The sequence below is a fragment of the Theropithecus gelada genome, chromosome 9 (assembly GCF_003255815.1).
Source record: "Theropithecus gelada isolate Dixy chromosome 9, Tgel_1.0, whole genome shotgun sequence".
Lineage (NCBI taxonomy): Eukaryota > Metazoa > Chordata > Mammalia > Primates > Cercopithecidae > Theropithecus > Theropithecus gelada.
The window spans coordinates 107,244,437-107,271,741 of NC_037677.1; the positions used below are offsets into that span (position 1 = coordinate 107,244,437).

Consider the following 27,305-nt stretch of genomic DNA (forward strand, 5'->3'; position numbering starts at 1 on the left):
CAGAGATCCATTTTTTAAACAAATGATGTTTTTCTCCCAAGACTGATAGGAATCAGAGAGACCTAGGGTTGCCACTAGCACCTAATCCAGGCTGTTTTTTTTTTTAAAGTAGACTAAAACCTTTCAGCCTTACCTAAATCTTTGTTGCAATTATACAGATCTGCCTAGATTTATAGCAGATGGCAGAGTAGAAACAGTTACGGAGGGAATTAATTAATACATATTAAAACAAATTTTCGAGCATTGACAAATCCCTTCGGGGTTGTCCTGCGAGTGGGCAGTTCGGAACCAGCTTGGGGCGTGCTAAGATTGTAAACGTTCCTAGGGAGAGCTATAACAAAGGGGCAGCAGGGACTCTGTGCACAGAATCCCAACAGTCACTAGCATTCCATGTGTTCCAGAACTGGCACAGCGCGCGCGGTCCCCTTTTTTAAACAGTGCGGAATCACGTGGCCGACGGCCCGCAGCGCTACTGGCCCTCGGAGTCTCCCACTCGGCTTTGGCGCGGAACCTTACTCCCTCGTGGACGCGACCATTGGCCCCGCGCTCGGAGGGGGTACGGACCAACCTTACGGTCATGGCTTCTCCGAGTGAAGCTTTTGACTAAGTCTCAGGAAAGCGTTAGCTACAGAATTCTATATTCAAATGAAATCCATCAAACAATGCTGTGGAAGACTGGTTTTGCCTAAAAGAAAGAGCAGACCTGAACTTGACTCCTCCTACGCCCTGTGAGGGCTGCAAGGTGGTTCCTTCCGAGGCGCGGACTCCGCCTCCACGAGCGCCGCCATTTTGTTTGGCTGGAGGGGAGCGAGCGGCGCTTTGGGGGAGGGGTCGCGTAGGCGCCTCACCTGACCCTGCAGCCGGGCGGTCGCTGCTCCGGGGCAAGTCTCCTTCCAGGCCAGGGGCCCGGAATCATGTACATAAAGCAGGTAAGGCCTTCGCGTCCTTCCACCCCGTCATGGGCCGGTAGGGACTGCTCCTTGAGGCGGGAGTGTTGCGGCGCCACCCGCAGTCTTTCCCTCTCTCCACAGGCTGGACCAGGGCTGGGCGGGGACTGTGGGGGAGGAGGGGACCCCAGGCCCCGCGAGTGCCCCGGCTGCGGGGTCGCGGAGAATTGGGGTGCTCCTCTGCAGCCTGGGCCTCTCCGCTGGCGCTGGTCTGGGAGAGGCAGGATCTCCGAGAGGTGTGGAAGGGCGGGCGGGCCGCTGGGTGGGACTGGGCCTTCCCGGGCGGCCCGAAAGCTGGCGGGGGCACCGCGCCGGGGCGGCCGCGGGCGTAAGGGCTGTGTGGTCCTGCACGGGTGGCCTCGTACGGGTCATGTGCGTGGGATATGTGGAAACGTGGCCTCCCCGGCTCGGGGGCGGCCTTGGGGGCACAGGCTGGGGGGTGTCAGGTGTCACTGCGGGGGGCCGTTCCTCTCCCGGATTAACCCGCGAAGTGAGCGGGACCGTCCTGCTTGCAGGATGCGGAGCGCCGCCTCCCCCGGTTGTTTACTTCTGTCAAAAGGGTCTTCCCGCGCGGGAGTCCACCACAAAGATGAGCCCAGGCACACGGCCTTGGAGACGGTTTTCTGTTGGATCTGTCGGGCTCTGAGCACTCCTTTGGAACGTGGGCTCTTTCTGGCTGGCGGGTGTGAGTGACTGAAAGCAGCACTCGGTGGTCTTGGAGTCAGGAGAGCTGGGGCCGGTCGGCCTGCTGGATAGACTTGCTATTGTACTGCAGTGTCTAGTGTTCCAGTTAGGCTCACACAGTGTTCTTGATTTTGAAAGATCCTTAACAGGTTGACAACTATAACGCCTAAAAAAAATAAAACCCAGCAGCATTGCACTGGCAAAGATTACCGATGAATGGACTTTTTTTTTTTTTTTTTTTTTAAAGCAGATTTTTAATCACCACTTTCCAAAATGAATTTTTCTTATATGAAATTGCAGGTTTTCTATATTGCATTAAATGAGAAACAAGAAAGAAATTCAAGAGAAAAATGTTAATGTATTGTTTTTGGGGGGGTGAGTTCTCAAAAGTGTTTTTTATTTACTAGGTGATTATCCAGGGTTTTCGAAGTTACAGAGATCAAACAATTGTAGATCCCTTCAGTTCAAAACATAATGTGATTGGTAAGTGTTCTTGGTTTACTCGGTCATATTTATAGTCTATACAGATAACGTAAATTCTGTCGATTTGTATATTGCCTTAAGGAGACAGGAATTGTCTTTGAATGTTAAGTAAAGTTATGTATATTTTTCTGCTTGAAATAACTTTTCTGTCTTATTGCACTGATGAATTGCTTATTTTTATGAACTTAAAATGTTTGGATAAGACACTCATAAGTTACCCATTTTTTATCTGGGTAGCCTTGTATGTATGTGTAAGAGTGTTTTAAAGCATTTGCGCCCTTCTGTTCTTGTTATATATCTTAAAATGCTGACTGTTGCCTTATTTCAGACACAAGACAGTTTTTATTCACAAAGTAGATCCCAGAATTCCTGCCCTCCCCCCCACCCTCTAGTTCAGTGTCTCTAAGGACAGACCATGTAGCTAGATTGGAAGAGCATAAATTTTAGAGCATAACAGAATGGGGTTCCAATCCCAGTTGTAGGGGGGTGGGGGGCTGGGGGAGGGATAGCATTAGGAGAAATACCTAATGTAAATGTCGAGTTGATGGGTGCAGCACACCAACATGGCACATGTGTACACCTATGTAACAAACCTGCATGTTGTGCACATGTACCCTAGTATAATAATTAAAAAAAAAAAATCCCAGTCACGCGTTCTTTTTGAGACTTTGAGAAGCTTCAGTTTTCTCATTTGTAAACCTGTCTCATAGGGCTGTTGGGAAGATTAAATGAGAACCCTTATGTAAGTGTGAGGATAAAGGGCTAATGGTGATTGCCATTAACAATATGTAGTCATTATAGATGGCTCAGGTTGTAGTGTGCATTTTGCTGATACAGCTAACAAAGATGTTTTCTGACATTCTGCTGAGTATTTTACAGGATAGATGAAAGGAGTGCTTCTGGACACCAGAAAAACAGACTGCTATTGACACAGTTTTGCTGTACAGAGTCCAGACTAAGGGGTATATTAGTTTGCTAAGGCAGCCATAACAAAATACCGTAGACTGGTGGCTTAAACAAGATATTTTTTTTTCTCACAGTCTGGAGGTCAGACATCCATCATCAGGATACCTGCATGGTTAGGTTCTGGTGAGGTGCTCTTCCTGGCTTACAGACAGCTGCTCTCTTGCTGTGTGCTCACATGACCCCATCCTCATGTCCTCATTTAACCATAATCATCTTCCAGGGGCCCCCATGTCCAAATACTGTCACATTCGGGTTTAAGGTGTCAGTTGTTTCAGGGGAGCACAATTCAGTCTGTGACACGCAGGTGAGATTCATATTACTGTTTCCAGAAGACCCTCAGAGAATCATACTTTATTTTGTATAAAATTATAAAATTGAAGGCAGGTTTTTTTTGCCCTTGATTTATCAATAGCAGCCTTGTAGTTGGGAATAAAGAAGACATACTTTTTTTCCCGCTTGTGCTCTGTCTACTGAAGTCATTTAATTGAATTGACATGCCATAGGGTGGCTTAATTGTACTGGAGTTTTGCTTACATACAAGTACTTTCTGATTTTTTTCATCAATCGGAAAATCTTTAGAAATGTAGAAAAATAAGAATTACTAGATTTATATTTTCTTTAACTCGCACCTTAAAATAAGTATCTTAATATTTCATTTGTGTGATTTTATAAATCATCTGTAAAATAACTTATTAGCTAGAATGATTACATTTTATCTATAAGGTCCATCAAATACCATTGTTTTAGCTATTATCAGTTAGCTGTTTTACTACTGTGATTGCAGCATTAGATTTGTTAACAGTCACTATTACAAAGGAAAATGGTTTTTAAAACAAATGAACCCAAGATAACTCCTGATTAAACATGTTTTAAAACCAGGCACATTAGTAATGTAAGAAAGACCAAAAGTAGTTATGTACTGAGATTTGCCTTAAAAATATCTGGTGAAAGCATACCACTTTGATTGATGAATGATGTTGACTATTAAAAAATATCTCTTGGGTATATGCATCAAACATGTATCTTTTTAGGGATTTTTTCCCCCTAACCTTTTAACAAAAGAAATACATGTTAGTTATAGAACATTATGGAAAAGCTAAAAGGAAGAAAATTAAGATAAACTATAATCCTTTTACCCAGAGGTAACCATTCTTTGTTTTTTACTGCACACCATGATTCTTCAGAGATAACCATTCTTAATAATAACAGTCTATACTTGTGGTTAGTCCTGGTTTCCTAGAAAACAGCACAGACAGGCTTAGCTGCTAAGGCTTTAATGGGAGGTGCAGTTTGAGGGCAAGAATGAAGAGAAAAGCTGGTCACAGATTTCTAAAGAAGACACAGATGGTTTGCAGTCATGTTGAATAACTTACAGACTTTGTGGACCCACCATGCCTTAGAAAGGTCAGATGACAGAGGAATGGATTTGGATTTGGACAAGGATTTGTTTGCTGGTACCTGTCTTTCATTGGTCAAAGTTTTCTACATCCGGCATTAATGCCTCCAAACTTTTGGATTGTGGTTCCCTGGGGAACTAACACCCGGAAGTAGTCAGGGAGTTATAGCCTCCTTTCCATCTTCACAATTCAGGAGTACCTGAATGTACTCCCAGGGTAGCTTGAATCTACCAGAGGTGTTAGTAGACTGAGCCTCTCCATTGATTGGCAGCCAAGGCCTGGGTTGAGAAAGATGAATCTGGGGCCATATATAAACTGTATTTGCCTCAATTTGTTTTTAGTCTTTGTATACATCTGTAATTAAGCCTTTTTAAATAAAAATGGGTTCATCATATAATTTATTGATAATTGTTATTCTACTTCAGGATAAATCTTGAAATATCTTTCTTTATTAAATATTCAGCATCCTTTAAAATTGCTATGTAGTGTTCCACTCTATAGGTAAGAGTAATTCTTACAAAGAAATTCTTAAAATTTCAGTTATTTATAGATGGATTATGGTTTGAAATATTTATTCATTTAATGATAAATTGTCATCTTAAACTTTTATTTAGAAATAGTTTCAAATTTACAGAAAAATTGCCCCAATAAGAACTGTACAGAGACTACTCATAAACCCTTTACCTAGATTCACCTATTGTTAACATTTTCCCCACTTGCTATATCATTTCCACTCTCTACACACTTTTTTCCTTAGAGTAAGTTATTTATGCCACAGTCCTTTATCTCTGACTTTAATGTGTACTTTCTAAGAGGAGGGAGAGTCTCTTTCATAATCAAAGTACAATTTACAACTTAAGTAAATTTAATACATAGTAAAAATCTGTCCATTTTACAGTTATGTTGACTGACCCAGAAATGTTCTTGATAGCATTTTCCCCCTTCCAGTGCAGGATCTAATTTAGGAGCAGGCGTTGCATAGTTGTCATGCTTCTTTAGTCTCCTTTAATCTGGATCATTTCCACAGCTTTTGTCTTTTACAACATTGTTGTTTTTGAGAATTAAGACATAAGTGATGTTGTATCCCTTTCAGGATATCACATCTGGAGGCACATGAGGTCTGACTCTTACTGATATTACTTTTGATCACCCAGTCAAGGTCTAATGTTTCCACTGTGTAGGTATTATTTTTTCCCTTGCAACTAATAAGTAATATAGGCAGATGCTTTTGGACCATGTAAATCTTGTGCTCCTTTTCAAACTTTGTGCCTACATTTAGCATCTGTTGATGACCCTTGCCTTTATTCTGATGGTCACAAAATGATTTTTCATTTCCAGATCTCCTTTCACATTTACAACTTGGTATTTGGTAATTCTCCTCCTTCCTTACCTACTTATTTATCTTTTTATTATTGGTATGGATGCATGGATTATTCCCCCCACCAATAATTTATAATTTATTTAGTCATTTTGGTGCTCAGATTACCCCTAGATTTAGCTACTGAAAGCCCCTTTCAAGCTGGCTCCTACGTCTGTCATATGCGTTTTTTTAAAAAGTGTGTCCTTTCTGGCATGACATGATCTTTTTGGGATTTACTTTGCTTTAAAGGTGGTAACTGTGTGGTTAATTTGCTCAGAAGATTTCTGGCTCAAGATTGAGAAGACTGACATAGTTATTTATGAGTCTTAACACTGAAAATTTCAGTAAACAAATACACTTACTTAAAATCAAAAGGATTTGATATCCTTTTAAGTATTGAATTGCTTATATTTGAATTTTGTTAGTCAAAAAGTACCTTAAAATTATTTATACTTTTGTGGTGCTGTGAGACTACACATGATAATATAGGGTTGATTGTAAACATGAGAACACTGTAAGGATTTAAAATGATTGTTTTAGAATGTTAGCAATATATGAATCTTTCAATTGTTAAACATATATATAGTTAAATAGAATTATATATCCGTTGTAATATGATAAATTATAAGAGCCAGGTAGTATATTTAGCTACTCCTATTCATTGTAAACTATTGGGTAAGAGGAAAAGGATCAACTGTGAAATATCTTTAAAGAAAAAAACTATTAGAAGTCTGTACAAAATTGAATTCATTTGGTGATTATAGTTGTTTTATTGGTTTCTTTTGTTCACCGTTGTTTAATTTCAGATGTTAAGATGTATTAGAAAATGGGATTTTAAAAATTTTGAGTATTTTTAAAAAGGTAAACAGTTTTACCTTTATTGGTTTTTATGTAAAATAACTTGTACTTTTTGAAATTTTCCAGTGGGCAGAAATGGATCTGGAAAAAGTAACTTTTTTTATGGTAGGTATTGTTTTTTGAATTGTAAATATATTAAGACCTGGGTATCTTAGGGTAGTTTATTGAAATCATTAATTTTCTGAGGTTATGTATGCATGAAACCCAAGAAATACTTTATATGGGATTGCAGCTTCGTGTAGAGGGTTTAGAGTGTACAGATCTGAATTCTGCTTTATACCCAGTGGCTGATTAGCTATGTGAGACTGGGCAAAGCACGTAGCCTCTCAAATTGTTCTTTTCACTTTAAAAATGGAGATGTTTGGATGTTTGCCCTGTCTACCTTAGATGGTTTGTAAGAATGGAATGCAATAGTATGTAAGAAATTGCTTTTCAAACTTGAATGTAATATATAAGTGTTATAAATGCATATTTTAAATGTATATAAATGCAGTAGAATAGTTCATAGTATTGTTTTGGAAAATGGTTCATCTTTCTTATTTCACCTTTTTAAAAACGTTTTCTAAACCAGTCATCTTTGTAAAGGATGAAGAGATATAAAAAACTTGAAACTGAACAGACTGTTGTCAGTTTGAAGATAGTAAATAGAGCTTCGAAAATTCTCTCTGAAGATAAATTGCATTTAAGTATAAATAGCAATGCTTCTGTTAACAAATCCTTTGAGGAGAAAAACATTTTAACAAAATTAGACTGTTAAGGAGTAGGTTGAAAAATATGAACTTTTTAGTTGGGGTAATGCTTGAGGGAAAGGAGCATTTAGTGGACTGGCTTAATAAGAGTAAAGGTTCTGTCCCTTCTGTGCACACGAATCTGAAAGGCACTCTCTAGCCTGTATATCCTGTTGTGGTTGTAATTTGGCAATGATGAGAGAGTGGACTGAAGTGGAAGTATTTCAGAATCTCCAGGGTTGAGGGCAGTGTGAAGTCTCCTCACCCCGACCTGTGTCCACAGCACACACATTAATGCTTATGCACGTACTTGCTGATGCGAGCAACCCCCTCCCCCCCGCCCCGCACATACACACAATGCCGAGGTCTCTTGGGTGGACTGGGACAAGAACAGCTGAGTAAAGAGTTCCACTTCCTAGGCAGGGTGGTCCAGTTAGGTACTCTATATGGAAGTAGGAATGGCCCCTTCTTACAGAGCTCAGTGTAATATAAGAAGTGTAGTAGAAGTTGGGCATCTCAAACATTTCCTTGTATTTCCTTAGTTTTATTTCTTTTGGTAAAGTATCCACTTAAGCATATTCTCATACATCTTATTTTGTTAAAAAAGATTTTAACTCATATCATTTATGTCTAGTGGGGAATAAAGCAAATACAGTGTTAACCTAATCTGGTCAGTGTACACTTTGAGCCGGAAGTATACCTTAGTTTTGCTTGTCTGTTTTCGTGTATCTCGGTGCTTTCTCTTTATTTTCTTACTTTAAATGTTTCAATGAAAACTCAGTATTTTTCTTATATCACTTCCTACCTGATTAGTCTTATGTGCAGGCACGTTTTCTGCATTTCCTTTTGTCTATATGAAACAGATAATTTATTTGCATTGTCTGTTACCAGACACACTATGTTCTATTGAGGTGTGGGAAGTTATAAATAAGTTATAAACACTTTTTTAGGGTATACTAATAGTTGTTTTTGTATTTCCAGCAATTCAGTTTGTTCTCAGTGATGAGTTTAGTCATCTTCGTCCAGAACAGCGGTTGGCTTTATTGCATGTGAGTGAGACTGCTTTAAGACATTATTGATATTAAATGTATTTTAAAAATAAATTTTCCATGCTGGTTAAAAAAGCATTTGTTCAAATTTCAGATTCTTTGTGAACCAGACACAGTCTATCTCATAAGTGTGTTACTCTGCTGTGAAATTTATCTTAACATGTTAATGCCAGATAAAAGCCCAATTTTTTTTTTTTTTTTTGAGATGGAGTCTCGCTCTGTCGCCCAGGCTGGAGTGCAGTGGCCGGATCTCAGCTCACTGCAAGCTCCGCCTCCCGGGTTTACGCCATTCTCCTGCCTCAGCCTCCCGAGTAGCTGGGATTACAGGTGCCCGCCACCTCGCCCAGCTAGTTTTTTTGTATTTTTTAGTAGAGATGGGGTTTCACCGTATTAGCCAGGATGGTCTCGATCTCCTGACCTCGTGATCCGTCCGTCTCGGCCCCCCAAAGTGCTGGGATTACAGGCTTGAGCCACCGTGCCCGGCCAAAAGCCCAATTTTTATGCAGTGGTTAGGAGAAAATTACAGGATTTGCCTATAGATATGTCCTCCATATAAATTTCTTAAAGGAGACGTGATATATCTCATAAGTGTTTTATTCTGCTATGAAATTTAGCTTAACATGTTAATGCCAGATAAAGGCCTAATTTTTATACGATGTTTAGGAGAAAATTATAGGATTTACCTATAGGTGGGTATGTCTTCCATATAAATTTCTTTAAGGATGTGATCTGCAAAGGCTTAAAAGCACGTTTGCTGAGGAGAAAGAAGAGGAGTTTGAGATTGGAGATTAGGAACTTTAAGATGCAGAACCAAAAATTGGGAGCATAGAGAAACAACCATTGCAAACTAAACAACATACAAGTTGTTTGTTGTTTTAGCCATATTTGTACTTAGATAGTAAACATCATTTTCCAGTATGAAAAACAGTAGAGATGTTCTGCAACTTACAGTGGGGTTATGTCCTGATAAACCCATCATAAACTGAAAATACCGTAAGTCAGAAATGGACATTAACCTATGGTTGAGCAAAATGATCTAACACAAAGTCTGTTTTATAATAAAGTGTTGAATCTCTCATATAATTTATTGAATACTGTGCTGAAAGTAAAAAAAAAAAAAAAAAGTGATTTTATGGGTACTCAAATTATGGTTTCTACTGATGGTAAATTGCTTTCACACCCTTGTTAAGTTGAACCATCTTGAGTCGGGGACCACCTGTTTATTTACAGTAATGTGAGAATATTTTATTAAATGGGTCCTTTTGTAATTCATAAGCACGATGATTGGGTTTTCGTGTTCATGTGAGTCATGCCTCCCTCAAACCTTGTTAGGATGTTGGCACATTACCAATGTTATGTGGAAAAAAATATGAGTAATGGACTAAAGTAATTTTAGGATAGAAAATCGTGAAAGACTACAAAAAATGATGTAATTAATCCTTCTGGTTTGAATATTGCTTATTAAAGACTAGAAAATGAAATTCCTCAATATATCTTAACAGTGTTTCTCACACATAGGAAGTTGTTTCGTTTATCTCTTGTCTGTCTTTTCCCCTTGTTTAGTTTGAATTTGTAGCCCAGTAATCAGAATTGATTTCCCATAGAAAACTTTTTAGGTTTTTCAGATTGGCATTAAAATAATAACCTCTTTGGTACAGTTCTTCATTGTATTTACTACATAGTAACAGTTTCTATAATCTGGAAGGCATCTGGACTTGGTACCATAGTTTTTGTGTCACAGATTGGTTTAAATGTGACACATGTTAAATGTGTGTATTTCTATAATAGATTTAAAACTGTAGAATGTCTCAAATTTTTTTAAAAAACAGACTTTTGGTAATTATCCCATGATTTATTAGGATTTCTTTGCAGCATTAAAATGAGACTGTAAGAGAAGTCTTATGGTATGTTAGGTATTAGCAAATAGGTAGAATTAAATGGCCCCGGTCTTCCAGTCTAATAAAGTGGTCTGTAGAATCAAATTTAAGGATATCTAACTTTGACATGTCTTGCATAGTTCTTATTTTTTATTTAGAATCAGAAACTATTTGGTTGAGAATTTTTGTTATCCTAATCTAACATCTCTGCTGTTTTGGCAAGAGGAATATATACTATCTCTCTGGGGATATCCCCAAAGTTTGTATCCCTCTTGCCAAAACAGCAGAGACATTAGTGTGTGTGTATATATATGAGTCTAGTAGAAATTTTTCTCCATTGAATCAGACTTGTTATTATGCCCTAGACTTTAAGAATCCTTTTAAAGGATATGAATATACTATTAAGTGAAAAATTTCTCACTTTTTTCATTTTTAGGAAGGTACTGGTCCTCGTGTTATTTCTGCTTTTGTGGAGATTATTTTTGATAATTCAGACAACCGGTTACCAGTAAGTAACCTTTTTTTTTAAAAAAATAATGCTGAGAATTTAATTGGAGTAGCTAATCTTCATACTTTGAAACTTTTTAAGCTTTTATAATTGGTTATAATTACAGTTTTTATAGATTTTATCTTAAAATTACAGTGAATACTCTGTTAACAAATGGGAATGTACAAGTTGTTGTGAAAAGTGTCTTGGTTAAGAGTATTAAGTATTCGTAGTATTATCTTTAGTGAGATAATTGAAATTTTAAAATCAATAGTTATGGTCAAGGACTTTAAAATGACCTTATTTAAAAAGTTTTCTCCTTCACTATTAAACTTTGGGCTTTTACATTTTCTCTTAGATCGATAAAGAGGAAGTTTCACTTCGAAGAGTTATTGGTGCCAAAAAGGATCAGTATTTCTTAGACAAGAAGATGGTCACGTAAGCATTTTTCTTTTTAAAGAAATGAATGTGTACTTAAATAGAGATGGGGTGTTGCTATGTTGGCCAGGTTGGTATTGAACTCTTGGCCTCAAGTGATCCACCTTGGCCTCCTAAAGTGCTGGGATTACAGACATGAGCCATCACGCCCAGCGAGCATTTTTCTTTCTTTTTCCTAATATGGAGTCTCACTCTGTTGCCCAGGCTGGAGTGCAGTGGTGCAATCTCAGCTCACAGCAACCTCCCCCTCCCCGGTTCAAGCTATTCTCCTGCCTCAGCCTCCTGAGTAGCTAGGATTGCAGGCACGCGCCACCACACCTGGCTAATTTTTGTATTCTTAGTAGAGATGGGGTTTCACCATGTTGGCAGGCTGGTCTTCAACTCTTGACCTTGTGATCTGCCTGCCTTGGCCTCCCAAAGTGCTGGGATTATAGGCATGAGCCACTGCCCAGTCGCATTTTTCTTTATGATTTCCTTACAAAAAAGTATTATTTTACCTGCTTCATATATGAGGAATATTTGCTTCATCTTCGACAAATCAATATAGAGGATAAACGTAAGAATCAGAAAGTTCTGAGGATGATACAGATGGTTTATAATTACTGATCTGCCCTCCCTAATGCTATCAACCCAGGAGCTAGTCTACTTATTGCTTAATGGTGCTTTAAAATTACCTGAATATAATTTCATTGTTTGTCAACAGGAAAAATGATGTGATGAACCTCCTTGAAAGCGCTGGTTTTTCTCGAAGCAATCCTTATTATATTGTTAAACAAGGAAAGGTAAAACAATTGTATGTCCTTTTTTAATAGAATTTGTTTTCTGAGTAATTCTTGAGTGATGAATTTGGTTGATTCGAGTGGTTAAGCTGAAGCAAAAATGGCCATATCTTTTACATGGCCATAAAGTACCAAATATGTCTGTCCATTGCATGTTGAGATGGAAGTATTTCAGCATATTAAGTGGATCTTGTTTTCCTAGCGACTGGTATTACTTACTGAGGTGAAAGTATGGGAAGACATTATTGGCTTATGAAAGTTGCAATAATTAAGAATATTGTAGGAATTCTATAAAAATCAGATTTGAAAAACTTCCTAAAATTAATATTTTGTGTTACCCAGTTATTTATCACAATTAAAATACTGAAAAGCTAACATTACCAGAAATCTGCTATTTTGCTACATGTTATTTTCCCTAATAGGGATTGTGTTCTTTTACATTTTTTCAGCAGCCAAACTACATACTTTTTTAGCTGATTGTTCTGCTCTCTTCTCATGTACTTTCACCTTTTTTGGACTAGGGAAAATTCTCAGAATATTCACTTATTTTATACTGTAGGTTTTTTTTTTTTGGTATGTATTGGAAAGTTAGCATTCGGAAGAAGTGATTAGGAAGAATATGGAGTTTCAGTTTTAGAAAATGTGGTACTGGAAGAACAAGTTTTTTTCCCGATTTTACTATTTGTGGGAGAGGCATTTTTTTAAATGGAGGCTGATTTGAAAGAGCACTTTTCTGAGATCCCTCTGCTCTCAATGTAGGCCCTTTTACTTCATCTCAGTTTCTGCCCCTGTGCCATCCTTGATTGCCTCATCTAAAAGCATTGCCTTCCCCTCAACCCTATGTGCTTTATTTCCTTAATCTGTTTTATTTTTCTTCATAACACTTATACTGTTAATACTTATTTTCTGTCTTTTTCTACTAGAATGTAAGCTCCATGAGGGCGGGACCTTTTCTGCTTTGTTTGCTCTTTTCCGGTGCCCCAGCAGTGGCACATATGTTGTAGTCATGTGATAAATAGTTTTTAAGTGAGTAAATTGCTTGAACAAATATGTATAATTGGAGCACGTAATAATGAGGATCTGTAGGATGATTCTTTGATGTAGATACTTTTGATAGACCATATTTTCTTAGAGATAATTTCAATTTTTTAATGCAGTGGTATCATTTTTGATGTTTAGGGATACTTGTTTTGTATTAAGTTGCATGGCACTTAAGTTGTACCATTCTCTCTATATTTAAAGCATACCATTTTGTCATATCGTTAGCCTTCTGTATCTGTGGGTTCTACATCTGCAAATTCAACCAACCATGGATCAAAAATATTTAAAATAAAATTTTAAAACAGTTCAAGAAATAATACAAATTTAAAACTACAGTATAACTGTTTACATAGCATTTATATTGTGTTACAATTAATCTGGAGATTAAAGTGTACGGAAGGATGTGCATAGGTTTTATGCAAATACTGTGCCATTTTATATAAGGGACTTGAGCATTCTTGGATTTTGGTATCTGCAGGGGGTCCTAGAACCAATTCCCCATGGAAAGTGGGGGAGAATTGTACTGTTAGTATATTATTATAGCTTTAAAAAAAAGTGTAGTCAGTGATGGTTTCCCCTTATAAAAATACTTTGTTTTTTGAGAATGGAGCTCATCTTTTGTACCTTATCATATTGACTAAGAAAAAGATGGTGGTGTGAGATAACTCCTTCACTTGTTAGCCCTATTTCATAAAGGAGAATTATGAACGTAACAGTTGTATTTGGATTTTATTTGGTAAATTTAAGTAAAGGAGACATAGATATGTAGGCATATGTGCTATACAAATGACATTAGGCAAATCATAATCTATTTAAAACTTGGCATGTCACAAATTCAAAAGTCTGAAATACAAAATGCTCCACAGTCTGAAACCTTTTGAGTGTGGATGTGACATTCAAAGGAAATGCTTGTTGGAACATTTTGGATTTCAAATTTTTGGATTTGGGTTGCTCAGCTGGTAAGTATAAATGCAAATATTCCAAAACCTGAAAAAATTTAAAATCTGTAACACTTGTGGTTTCTAACGCTTTTGCATAAGGGATATCCAAACTTCATGTGTATTAAAAACCTTTCAACGTGGAGTTCTTGTTCTTAAACAGAGGCTACAGCTATATAATGATTATTTTTCTAAAAATTTTAGATCAACCAGATGGCAACAGCACCAGATTCTCAGAGATTAAAGCTATTAAGAGAAGTAGCTGGTACTAGAGTGTATGATGAACGAAAGGAAGAAAGCATCTCCTTAATGAAAGAAACAGGTAAAATAAATGTGTTTCTGCCTTATTTTTTTTGTTACAAATTACTGTTTTTGTGACAGAGTAGCTCCATAATAGGAATATAGTAGGTGTTTAGTATACGGCAGCAGTAGATAATGCTGTTATTAATAAAAATTGAGAATCTATAACACCAATGATGTTAGTAGCTTTTAAAAATATTATGGAAAGGCACACTGAGTTTTTTTTTTTGAGATGGAGCCTTGCTCTGTCACCCAGCCTGGAGTGCAGTGGTGTGATCTCCACTTATTGCAACCTGTCTCCCAGGTTCAAGTGATTCTTCTGCCTTAGCCTCCCCAAGTAGCTGGGATTACAGGTGCCCACCACCACACCCAGTTAATATTTGTATTTTTAGTAGAGACAGGGTTTCACCGTGTTGTCCAGGCTGATCTCGAACTCCTGACTTCAGGTGATTGCCTGCCTTGGCCTCTCAAAGTGCTGGGATTACTCGTATGAGCCTCCATGCCCAGCCAGCACACTGACTTTTTAAAAGGAAGCTTAAACTGAGGCCCTTACTACATGTTATAAAAGAACCAGTGTCCCCATGTGTAAATTTGTTCTGTGTTGCTTTTCATAATAAAGGATCTTAACCCATTTATGCCTAGCATTCCGTTATTGGAATCCTAAGCTTGTGGGTATTACCTATATCTACTGCCCGAGGTCATCGCCAAGGTCTGATTTTTCACAGAAAAGAATTTACAACCTCCAGCATAAACGGGTTAATTGCTATTTTAGTATTTTAAATTTGGTTACCACATTACATCAGAGAAATAATGCTACGGTTCTTAAGAATTTAATTCAAGGTATGTTGAAGAAGTGATACTACATAAAAATTTTATTCAATTCTTCCATCTCTCTCCTTATTTCGTTTAAGAGGGCAAACGGGAAAAAATCAATGAGTTGTTAAAATACATTGAAGAGAGATTACATACTTTAGAGGAAGAAAAGGAAGAACTAGCTCAGTATCAGAAGTGGGATAAAATGAGACGAGCCCTGGAATATACCATTTACAATCAGGAACTTAACGAGACTCGTGCTAAACTTGATGAGGTAAAATATTTACCTTTGACACTTAAAATCAGATTAATTTTGTTTTTGTGAATTTGTTAAACTCAGGCCGTAATTACACTTTTCAGTGATTTTAAATAGAAACTTAACCTCTCAATGAATTTATTAGTCAGCAAGTTTTTTCTTTTAAAGAAAATAGCCACGTGGTTGTTGCTGTATAGTATTATCTGAAATATAATCAGATGGTGTTATTAGGCAGATAAGAGGAAAATCATTTTGAAGGTTTCTTGTAGTTTTAGAATGTATTTTGTAATTAGTATTGCTGACATTTTGTACAAAAATTTAGGTAGTGCTTCAGTTTTCTAGTTAAAAATCACTTTTAAAATTTTTGTAAAAAATTTGGTTACTTCTGGTTTATTTTCATATAAAAATTGTTATTAGATGTTATGAAATATTTACTAAATACAAAATGAGTTAAATATAACTTTTTTTTTCTTCTTAGCTTTCTGCTAAGCGAGAGACTAGTGGAGAAAAATCCAGACAGTTAAGAGATGCTCAACAGGATGCAAGAGATAAAATGGAGGTAAGATTCTAAACAAGGTTCATGTAAACTTACTTTTTTCTTTTGAGACAGGGTCTTGTTCTGTCATCCAGGCTGGAGTGCATGGTGCCATTATGGCTCATTGTAGCCTTGACTTACCAGACTTAGGCGATCGTCTTGCCTCAGCTTCTCAAATAGCTGGAAGCACAGGTGTGTACCACCACACCTGTCTAGTTTTTAAATGTATTGTAGAGACAAGGTCTTGCCATGTTGCCCAGGCTGGTCACGAACTCCTGGGCTCAAGTGATCCTTCTGCCTCAGCCTCCTGAAGTTTTTGTTTGTTTGTTTGTTTGTTTTAAAGACAGGGTCTCACTCCATTGCACAGGCAGGAGTGCAGTGGCGAGATCACAGCTCACTGCAGCCTTGATCTCTCAAGCTCAAGTGATCCTCCCACCTCAGCCTCTTAATTTTTTTATTTTTTGAAGAGATGGAATCTCACTATGTTGCCTGGACTGGTTTTGAACTCCTGGGCTCACGGATTCCTCCCATCTGGGCCTCCCAAAGTGCTGAGATTACGGGCATGAGCAACCATGTCCAGCCATCGTATAGTTTTTGACCATAGTAAACCCTTTTGTACCAGAATTATGGAATGATTACCACAAGGGGGAGTTAGAGGAATTGAATATTGAAGAGTAGTACTAAATGTTAAGTGAAAGAGAATTAATGGTGTCACAATTCTGCTGTCGTACTTCTAATTGCCTGACTTATTTTCTGTTTAATACTTTTGAATAGGATATTGAACGCCAAGTTAGAGAATTGAAAACAAAAATTTCAGCTATGAAAGAAGAAAAAGAACAGCTTAGTGCTGAAAGACAAGAACAAATTAAGCAGAGGACTAAGTTGGAGCTTAAAGCCAAGGATTTACAAGATGAACTAGCAGGCAACAGTGAACAAAGGGTAAGTTAAAATGCTAAAAATGAAAGACATGAATGTTCAGGTGAGTAGGAACTGCAGAAGACAGTCCTTTCTGTGACTGGTATGTCCTGGAATTTTTTTTAAGCTTTGCTATGTTAACAATTTGTACTCAAGTAACAACTTAGTACTGTCCCTTTGTTACATTTAAAAAGTTTCATGTTACAGGTGGGTTTTCTTATGAAGTTTTTTTCATGAGAAAACGTGCTAGACCTAAATTGTGCAAAAATTTTAAAGCAGTTTGCATTTTTACTTATCTTTATTTACAGAAACGTTTATTAAAAGAGAGGCAGAAGCTGCTTGAAAAAATAGAAGAAAAGCAGAAAGAACTGGCAGAAACAGAACCTAAATTCAACAGTGTAAAAGAGAAAGAAGAACGAGGAATTGCTAGGTCTGAGAACTTTCACCAACACTTTAACTTTCTTCATCATATTATATAAAACTAGATAGTCCAAGGAGCTCAATTATATAGTAGCTGCTTTTTACACTTAATTCTTTTTGTGTCGTTTCGAAAAATGGCTTTATGTTTCTGTGTACAGTTGACATTATTGGTTACAATTAAACTTGGTTATTATTCTCCTTTCATCCCATTCTCTTCTATTTTGTGTAGATTGGCTCAAGCTACCCAGGAAAGAACGGATCTTTATGCAAAGCAGGGTCGAGGAAGCCAGTTTACATCAAAAGAAGAAAGGGATAAGTGGATTAAAAAGGAACTCAAGTCTTTAGATCAGGCTATTAATGACAAGAAAAGACAGATTGCTGCTATACATAAGGATTTGGAAGACACTGAAGCAAATAAAGAGAAAAATCTGGAGCAGTATAATGTAAGAACATTTATAGCCACTTTGTAAAAATCTTTTAGAAGAGATAAACATGTTTAGTTTTATCTACTTCAAGTTTTGTTTATAAATAAGTCTACATGTGACCTTAAAATATATGACAGATACTTATTTAGAAAAGGCCTGCACAATATAGTTCTCTTTTTTAAGAATGTTCATGTCATTGAGCCTTTATGTAGATTAAGTATATTAAATTGTATGTATGTATTTTTAATGTTTTTGAGATAGGGTCTTGTTCCGTCACCCAGTCTGGAGTGCAGTGGTACAAACACAACTCACTGCAGCCTCCACCTTCCAGGCTTAGCGATCCTCTATCCTTAGCCTCCTAACTGGGACCACAAGCATGTATCACCATGCCCAGCAAAATTTTTTTTTTTGTAGAGACGAGGTCTTGCCATGTAGCCTACGCAGGTCTCGAAATCTTGGGCTTAAGCAATCCTCCCACCTTGGCCTCCCAAACTGCTGGGATTACAGGCGTGAGCCACCATGCCCAGCTTAAAATATGTTTTTATGAATTGGTAGCATGTGTCTTACATACCCTTAATTTTGACAAGATGTCACATATGTCTAAAACAACTTGTAACTTTTTTTTTTTTTTTTGAGATGGAGTTTCGCTGTTGTTGCCCAGGCTGGAGTGCAATGGCGCGATCTCGGCTCACTGTAACCTCTGCCTCCTGGGTAACTGGGATTACAGGCATGCACCACCAAGCCCACTAAGTTTGTATTTTTAGTAGAGATGGGGTTTCTACATGTTGGTCATGCTGGTCTCAAACTCCCAACATCAGGTGATCCACCCGCCTTGGCTTCCCAAAGTGCTGGGGTTACAGGCATGAGCCACTGCGCCTGGCTGCTAGTAACTTTTTTTTTTTGGAGACAAGGCTCATTGCAACCTCCACCTCCCAGGTTCAGGCAGTTCTCTGCCTCAGCCTGCCAAGTGGCTGGGATTACAGGTGGCCGCCACCACGCCTGGCTAATTTTTTGTATTTTTGGTAGAGGCGGGGTTTCACCATCTTGGTCAGGCTGGTCTTGAACTCCTGATCTCGTGATCCACCCGCCTTGGCCTCCCAAAGTGCTGGGATTGCAGGCGTGAGCCACCATGCCTGGTGTAACTTTTTTTTTTTTAAACTTCATTTTTTGGTATTCCAGCATCATATGTTACATTTAGTTGTTATGTTTCTTTTATCTGCTTTAATCTGGACCAGTTCTTTAGTTTTTTCTTGACTTTGGGACTTGACATTTTAAATTATTTGTTATAAAGTACATATATTAGTACTTATGTACTCATTAATTGTATATTATATGTAATTATTTGTCCCTAATCTCTTCTTTTGGAGACGGAGTCTTGCTCTGTTGCCCAGGCTGGAGTGCAGTGACGTGATCTCGGCTCACTGCAACCTCCACCTCCCGGGTTCAAGCAGTTCTGCTGCTGCAACCTCCCAAGTAGCTGGGACCACAGGCACGTACCACCACGCCTGGCTAATTTTTTGTATTTTTAGTAGAATGGGGTTTCACTGTGTTAGCCAGGGTGGTCTCGATCTCCTGACCTTGTGACCTGCCCACCTCGGCCTTCCAAAGTGCTGGGATTATAGGTGTGAGCCACCATGCCCAGCCCCTAATCTTTTGTAGTGATTTGCCCACTTCAAGTTTTTGGTGACTTACCTTTAAATATATCCAAAACCTCAGTGAAGTTTTAAAGAGCTGTTTTCTTTGTACTCATATTCTCACTTTACATAAACAAAAAAAAAATATAGTGGGGAGCAAACGCAACAGCCTCTGTAAGCATAAAAAACAGGTAGGTAAAATTGCCAGGAGTGTAGCCTGCTGTTTTTGGAAGTCCAGTCGTGCTGTGGGCTTTAGTTATGGTACTTTGTGGAGGGAGTGGAAAACTTGGGTTATTTTAGGTAGTTCTTTATATGGTTAGTGTAGTCTGAACTGTAATAGTTACACCTCCTTTCTTGAAATAAAATGTATTTTCTCTTGAGTTTATGAAACTAACCTCAGCAGATGCCCTTTTTGAAGGAGCCTCCAGTGAGAGTATTCATTTTTTGTCATGCTTGAAGTTCATTTATTTTCCAATATTCCAGTCACACTTTTGGTTATCAAAATGACCACTTGTGAAGATGAAGCCTTTCCTTTGGACATAGATGATTTTATAGTGCTGATTGTATTATGTAAATAGCCTTTTGCCTCTTGGTATAATTCTAAATTAATTTTTCCACAGTGTATTTTTAAAACCTGCAGTATGAAAAATAAAATGTAGTTTTGGTGGTTTTATTATGCTTTATTATGGTTCATTTATGTGATATATATCATACATACTTACCAAACTAAGTTTTTAGACTTTTCTAACTTATGTCAGTGGTATCTTGGCCCTAGCAACTGCTGTGGAGAAGGGGAAGCTTTTGGATAGTTTCAGTGCAAACTAAATACTAAATGTTTTTTTTTTTCCAGGTGGTGTAATGCATTTCAAGTCTACAAAACGTATTTTGAATTTAATATAGGTAGCTTACTTTATTACTGGTTCTGAGTAGCATCATGGTTTCAGAAAGGGAACCATTAGTGTTCAGATACACCTGGAAAAAAAACAAAGTACGTAGGACTTTAGAAATACTGTAAGCTGTAATGCTGGTTAGTAACACAACAGTCTTTGAATTGTTTAGGACTGTGAAAGCTGAAACATTAATTTAGGAAAACTGACTCTTCAAGATTTACATTCTTCTTTTAGCATGTGTTCAGATAACCTGGGGATGAATTAAGTAATTGCTGTAGAAAAGTTAAATTTTACATAGGGAATTTGTTTACTCTTACGGTTTCAGATACCACTGAGTCCCAAGTTCCTCATGTGTAGAATTAAAGGGTTTAATTATCCAAGATGTTGAAAGTCATTCTGATTATCCAAGATTTTTTTTTGAGACAGAGTCTTGCTCTGTCACCAGGGTAGAGTACAGTGGCACAATCTCGGCTCACTGCAACCTCTACCTCCCGGGTTCAGGTGATTCTCCTACCTTAGCCTTACCGAGTAGCTGGGACTACAGGCACGCGCCACCACGCCTGGCTGATGTTTGTATTTTTAGTAGAGATGGGGTTTCACGATGTTGCCCAGGATGGTCTTGATCTCTTGACCTCATGATCTGCCCACCTCAGCCTCCCAAAGTGCTGGGATTACAGGTGTGAGCCACCGCGCCTGGCCGATTATCTAAGATTTTATGACTCAGTAGTAACATTGACTTTTTGTCAGTGGAATTAGTAGTACCATTGACTTTTTGTCCATTAAAATTTTGGACAAAAAGTCAGTGTTACTACTGAGGACTAATAATTGTTAGTACTCTGTGGGACTATTTACAATTACTTTGATATCTGACAATAATTAGTTATAATACAGACAGATGAATATAATCAACTCATGAAGCAGTTTGAAGCCCTTCCCCTAAAGGATGATCTTCAGATTTATTTTGCTTGTTTTATTGCTTCCCAAAAAGGCAAGGATTTTTGTTTGCTTTGGTCTTTGATGATTCCCCAGCTCTTATAAGAATGCCTGGTACATACTAGGCTTTTGGTAACTTCACTAAGTGGATGAAGTGTCAGCTTCCTTAAACTCTAGCCAATTAGGATATTGAATTTTTTTTTTTCAGCTCAGTATAATTTACTAAATATAGTTCATTAACTCTCCTTAAGGAAACAGCATCTTACGTTAGATTCTTCTAGATTTGTTATAGGTTCTGCCAAGATTTTAAACTCATTTTTCTTGAATGTAAAATAGTTGAAAATAGTTTTTGTGTTCTGTTGTGTGTGTGTGTGTAGAAGGGGCAGTATGAAAGTGTATAATGCACTATTATGAGAACTTAGAATTTTTTTTCTACAATTCTGGAGTGTATATTATAGAAATAGGAAGATTTAGATCACTAATGAACAAATTAACTTTTATTTTAGCAACATGTTTTAGAGTATTTAATGGTTTTTGTTTTCTGGTGGTATTCTCATTTGCCTAAAGACAACTTTTAAAAACTGAAGGCCGGGCGCAGTGGCTCAAGCCTGTAATCCCAGCACTTTGGGAGGTCGAGACGGGTGAATCATGAGGTCAGGAGATCGAGACCATCCTGGCTAACACGGTGAAACCCCGTCTCTACTGAAAAAATACAAAAAACTAGCTGGGCGAGGTGGCGGGCGCCTGTAGTCCCAGCTCTCGAGAGGGTGAGGCAGGAGAATGGCGTAAACCCGGGAGGCGGAGCTTGCAGTGAGCTGAGATCCGGCCACTGCACTCCAGCCTGGGCGACAGAGCGAGACTCCGTCTCAAAAAAAAACAAAAAAACAAAACTGAAATTGGATTTTTCAACAGCATCATTGAGGTATAATTCACATACAGTAAATTGTACATATTTAGTGTACATAATTTTTCCTAGTCAGGAAAGTGGCAAAAATATAATTTGATGAGTTTTGACACATATACATCTGTAAAACCATCACCGCAGTTAAGACCAGTAAACATGTTTATTACCCAAGTGTTTTCCATACCCCTTTGTAATTCCTCCCTCACCTTTTGTCTCCCTCCCCCATCCGTCTGCAACCACTGATCTGCTTTCTATCAGGGTAGATTTGTTTGATGAAACTGAATTTTAAATTTATTTTTATTTCCGTAGAAACTGGACCAGGATCTTAATGAAGTCAAAGCTCGAGTAGAAGAACTGGACAGAAAATATTACGAAGTAAAAAATAAGAAAGATGAATTACAAAGTGAAAGAAAGTTAGTATTTAGACTAAAATATGCATTAATTTTTTGAATAATATTTGTTACTAGGTGTTATGTGGTCTTTAAGTTACAAATTAACCGGTCAGGCTTGTTTTCTATATTTTGATTCTAAACTGTATACTATTAATGCATCCTCATATGTGTTTAAAATTAAAGACAGTCTGATTTTTATTTATTAGCTACTTGTGGAGAGAAGAGAATGCAGAACAGCAAGCACTTGCTGCTAAAAGAGAAGATCTTGAAAAGAAGCAACAACTTCTTAGAGCGGCAACGGGAAAGGTAGGCAGGTTCTTTTCATCACTTCTGTTTACACTGAGTCATTGAGTTCATCGTTATGTAAGAATTTATTACCTTTCAAGTGTAGGTCGTGGGTTGCAAGTGATAAATAGGAGTCCAAATTATCTTCTAAATATTAAATGATAGAGATTTAAATAGTTTTATTACTACACATACTATAAATAGTAGCACTTTTGATTTTCAGATAAAGAGCCCATTTTTAACACTACTGTTATAGAACAGGACCTATCATATAAGGTGTTACATGTAGTTGGCATATAGTGAGGAGGTAATGTGTTTGTTGGAGAGGATGTTTAGTTTAATCACTGGTATTTTTTAAAATGTATGTTGTTGTAGTCTCATTCCTTACCAGGAGTCTCACTGATGATAAAATTTTAATATTTTTCATTTCTGACAATTTACAGGCCATTTTAAATGGAATAGACAGCATAAACAAAGTGCTAGACCACTTTCGTCGAAAAGGAATAAACCAGCATGTTCAAAATGGCTATCATGGCATTGTGATGAATAACTTTGAATGTGAACCAGCTTTCTACACATGCGTGGAAGTCACTGCTGGAAACAGGTTAAAGCTTTTGCTTGATATTTAGCATTTTTAGAAGAGGGAATAAGAATAGTCTAAGAAACAACTTTTGTAGTTTTTGTGCATCATACCTTCCATTATCTTTTTATACCTCGGTTCCTTATTTGACTTTCTAATTAAAGAAGTAGATGCTAAGTATTTGTTCCTAATTATAGAAGCTAGAACTTTCCCCTTTTGGGAGTTTCTCCTCCGCCATTGGAATTTTTAAAGTAGTCTTATTTTTTTCCAAAATTATTTGGATTATATAGCAAAAAAGTTAATTGTTTGATGCTTAAGTGTTTATAACACTTTAAAAGTGCACACCTTCAGTCCCAGCTATGCAGGAGGCTGAGGTGGGAGGATTGCTTGAGTCTAGGAGTTCAAGATCAGTTTGGGCAACATGGGAAGACCCTGTCTCAAAAAAAAAAAAAAAAAAAAAAAAAGTACCAATAAAGATTTGTCTTACTCTCTTTATATTCAGGTTATTTTATCACATTGTTGATTCAGATGAAGTCAGCACGAAGATTTTAATGGAGTTTAATAAAATGAATCTTCCTGGAGAGGTTACTTTTCTGCCTCTTAACAAGTTAGATGTCAGGGATACTGCCTATCCTGAAACCAATGTGAGTCAATGTGTGATAAGGTCTATTTCTCTTTTATAATGTTATTTTTTTGTCACATAAAATAACAAGTTAGATGTCAGGGATACTGCCTATCCTGAAACCAATGTGAGTCAATGTGTGATAAGGTCTATTTCTCTTTTATAATGTTATTTTTTTGTCACATAGTCTAACACATGCTAGTGCCCAGTCACTACACACTGGGATTCAATGGTCTATGAGATAAAAATACCTGTCTTCCCATGGACCTTAGTGCTGAGTGGGTTTTGGGGAGGGAGACAGAAGTCACAGCCATGATCCGTGGTGTAGTGATGTGCGCCTGTAATCCCAGCTACTTGGGAGGCTGAGGTGGGAGGATCATTTAAAAAAGAGAAAAAAGCCAAGATACGAAACAAATCATTGCAAATGTACAGTGTTAAAACCGTAAGTACAGGATACTTTGAGAGTATATCTGGGAGTGACATAATTAAGGTTAGGGAGTTGGAGAAAAATTCCCAAGGAACTGTCATGTAAAGATTTAAAGTGTCTTGATATATTTTAAAAACAAATTAAATGAAAAAAATGGCTAGTAAGGTGATAGACTTCAGAAACATAATATTGCTGTTACTAGCTAGTGAACTTTAGGTGGATTAAAAATATTCTTCAGACACCATTCTTAGAACAGTGTAATTGCTTTGAGGTACTTGACTTCAGAATGTTGATGGTAGTATCAACTGTTTTACCATCCCCTGGAGTTAAAGCTGAAATGATCAGTAATTTAAGTGGAACATTAAGAATCCTGTAAGCTATCAAAGGGTCTGGCTTTTTCTGTTATCACATCTATAAATTGTTTTTGAAGTTTGGGTAAGAAAAATTGGGTCTCAAAAACATGATGTATGAATGGAACAAGACACAAAGGAATACATGGGGTGTGGTTCTGTTTACGCTACATAAACAAAACCAAACTTAGATGAGGACGGGGCTTGGTGGCTCATGCCTGTAATCCCCTCACTTTGGGAGGGGGAGGTGGGCGGATCACCTGAGGTTAGGAGTTCAAGACCAGCCTGGCCAACATGGCAAACCCTGTCTCTACTAAAAATACAAAAAATTAGCTGGACATGGTAGTGGGCAGCTGTAATCCCAGGTACTTGGAAGGCTGAGGCAGGAAAATTGCTTGAACTGGGGAGGCAGAGGTTGCAGTGAGCCAAGATCATGCCACTGTACTTCATCCTGGCAACAGAGCAAGACTCTGTCTCAAAAAAAAAAACAATTGAACTAGGAAGTACAAGGAAGTGATTAACACAGTCATGGCAGTGGTCATTTCTGGCAGGTAACCACCGTAGTTAAATGCTGTGTGATTAGGAAAGGAGCATACCCATGGCTTCTGGGGTGTCAGCAGTGCTCTGTTTCTTGTGCTGTGTAGTGGTTATGTTGGTGTTCTCTTTATTAATTTACACTGAACACTTAACTGCATTTTTCTGTATATGAGATATATTTTCATAATTTAAAAAATTCCAAAAATCCTGTTCTAACAGTTTAGGAGAGAGAAAATGAAATTCTATCTGACAAAATATTTTCCTGAATATCTAATTTAGATATATAAAATATGTAAAATTAAAACATTGAGGAAATGCTGTTTATATTTAGCCCTTTTATGTGAGAGATACTATCCTAAGTTTTGCATATATTAACTCATTTAGGCTTCACAACTTTATAAGGAAGGTATGTATTGTCTACAATTTTGTAGATGAAGTAACTATTATTTGAGGAAGTTAAGCAACTTGTCCACAGCACACATCTGATAAATGGTGAAACCAGTGTTTGAATTTGGGCAGTCTAGCTACAGAACCACTAAACTCTTTATGCTATTAGGTTCTACTGTTGAAAACCTTGATTACATGAGCAAAATTACCAGGATATTCTAGTGGAATGAGTCTTCTAACTACTTCAGGAAAAACCCCAATAATTTTGAAATATAATGGTGTTTGGTTTATTTGTATTTCATAAAGATGTACTTTTGTAATTCTAAGTTTTTAGTTAACTGTGATCTCTCTGTTCACAAAATTTCATTTTTAGGATGCTATTCCTATGATCAGCAAACTGAGGTACAATTCCAGATTCGACAAAGCTTTCAAACATGTTTTTGGAAAGACTCTTATTTGTCGTAGCATGGAAGTTTCAACCCAGCTGGCCCGTGCTTTCACTATGGACTGTATTACTTTGGAAGGTTTGTAATACTAATTCTTAGCTTTAAACAGATAAATTCTAACAAATCATTTAAAACATAATCTGGCTGGGCACAGTGGCTCACGCCTGTAACCCCAGCACTTGGGGAGGCTGAGACGGGTGGATCACCTGAAGTCAGGAGTTCAAGACTAGCCTGGCTAACGAGGTGAAACCCTGTCTCCACTAAAAATACGAAGATTTGCTGGGTGTGGTGGTGTGCACCTGTAGTCCCAGCTACTCAGGAGGCTGGGGCAGGAGAATCGCTTGAACGCGGGAGGCAGTGGTTGCAGTGAGCTGAGATCACGCCATTGCACTCCAGCCTGGGTGACAGAGTGAGACTGTCTCAAAAAACAGAGAGACATATAATCTGTGTAATATGTCACTTGAGCTATATGCATGTCTGATGAATATATCTTAACAGTATTTTGGAGGGATTCTGGTTTTGAGAGTATTCGAAAAATTCATCCTTTGCCTTTGGCCGGGTGTGATGGCTCACATTTGTAACCCCAGCACTTTGGGAAGCCGAGGCAAGTGGATCACTTGATGCCGGGAATTCAAGACTAGCCTAGCCAGCATGGCGAAACCCCATCTCTACTAAAAATACAAAAAATTAGCTGGGTGTGGTGGTGTGCGCCTGTAATCCCAACTACTCAGGAGGCTGAGGCATGAGAGTGGCGTAAACGCGGGAGGCAGAGGGTGCAGTGAGCCAAGATCACACCCTTGCACTCCAGCCTGGGTGATAGAGCAAGACCCTGTCTCAAAAAAAAGAAAAGAAAAGAAACATTTATTTTCAATTATTTTATCGTTTTTTAAATAGTTGGTTTGTTCAATTAAGAGTCCAGACAGGGTTTGTACTTAATACTTAGTTGATGTCTCTGAAATGTAATCATTTGGTATGTAGCAGGGGTTCTTAACCTTTTTTGCAGTGTGGACTGCTTTGGCTATTTGAAGCCTATGGATACTTCCTCACAATTTTTTTTTTTTTTTTACTTTTTTTCTTTTCTACAGCAAAAGCCACATTCAACACAATTTTTAATGCTTAGAATAAAATACTTTGGATCACAAAGATGTATTGGCAAGATTACTTAAAAAAATATAATTCTTTGGCTGGGCGTGGTGGCTCACGCCTGTAATTCCAGCACTTT

At 37.7% G+C, this 27,305-nt stretch overlaps 1 protein-coding gene and 1 non-coding gene across 2 annotated transcripts in view; both read left to right on the plus strand.

Moving 5' to 3' along the window:
* The first annotated feature begins 774 nt into the window (after nucleotides 1–774).
* SMC3 (structural maintenance of chromosomes 3) overlaps nucleotides 775–27,305 on the plus strand; it is a 36,957-nt gene continuing 10,426 nt past the window's right edge. The window contains exons 1-18 of the mRNA XM_025397198.1: nucleotides 775–929; nucleotides 2,039–2,114; nucleotides 6,762–6,800; nucleotides 8,405–8,472; nucleotides 10,786–10,857; nucleotides 11,195–11,274; nucleotides 11,978–12,056; nucleotides 14,237–14,354; nucleotides 15,244–15,419; nucleotides 15,880–15,960; nucleotides 16,711–16,875; nucleotides 17,160–17,281; nucleotides 17,501–17,714; nucleotides 22,367–22,470; nucleotides 22,656–22,755; nucleotides 23,178–23,338; nucleotides 23,817–23,958; nucleotides 26,011–26,161. Coding sequence (XP_025252983.1) covers nucleotides 915–929; nucleotides 2,039–2,114; nucleotides 6,762–6,800; nucleotides 8,405–8,472; nucleotides 10,786–10,857; nucleotides 11,195–11,274; nucleotides 11,978–12,056; nucleotides 14,237–14,354; nucleotides 15,244–15,419; nucleotides 15,880–15,960; nucleotides 16,711–16,875; nucleotides 17,160–17,281; nucleotides 17,501–17,714; nucleotides 22,367–22,470; nucleotides 22,656–22,755; nucleotides 23,178–23,338; nucleotides 23,817–23,958; nucleotides 26,011–26,161 — 1,963 coding nt within the window. The 5' untranslated portion in view covers nucleotides 775–914. The remainder of the gene's footprint in view (nucleotides 930–2,038; nucleotides 2,115–6,761; nucleotides 6,801–8,404; nucleotides 8,473–10,785; nucleotides 10,858–11,194; nucleotides 11,275–11,977; nucleotides 12,057–14,236; nucleotides 14,355–15,243; nucleotides 15,420–15,879; nucleotides 15,961–16,710; nucleotides 16,876–17,159; nucleotides 17,282–17,500; nucleotides 17,715–22,366; nucleotides 22,471–22,655; nucleotides 22,756–23,177; nucleotides 23,339–23,816; nucleotides 23,959–26,010; nucleotides 26,162–27,305) is intronic.
* Nucleotides 9,729–9,830, plus strand: LOC112632304. Its single transcript, XR_003121361.1, has one exon. It is a non-coding gene; the product is annotated as a small nucleolar RNA U13 (small nucleolar RNA).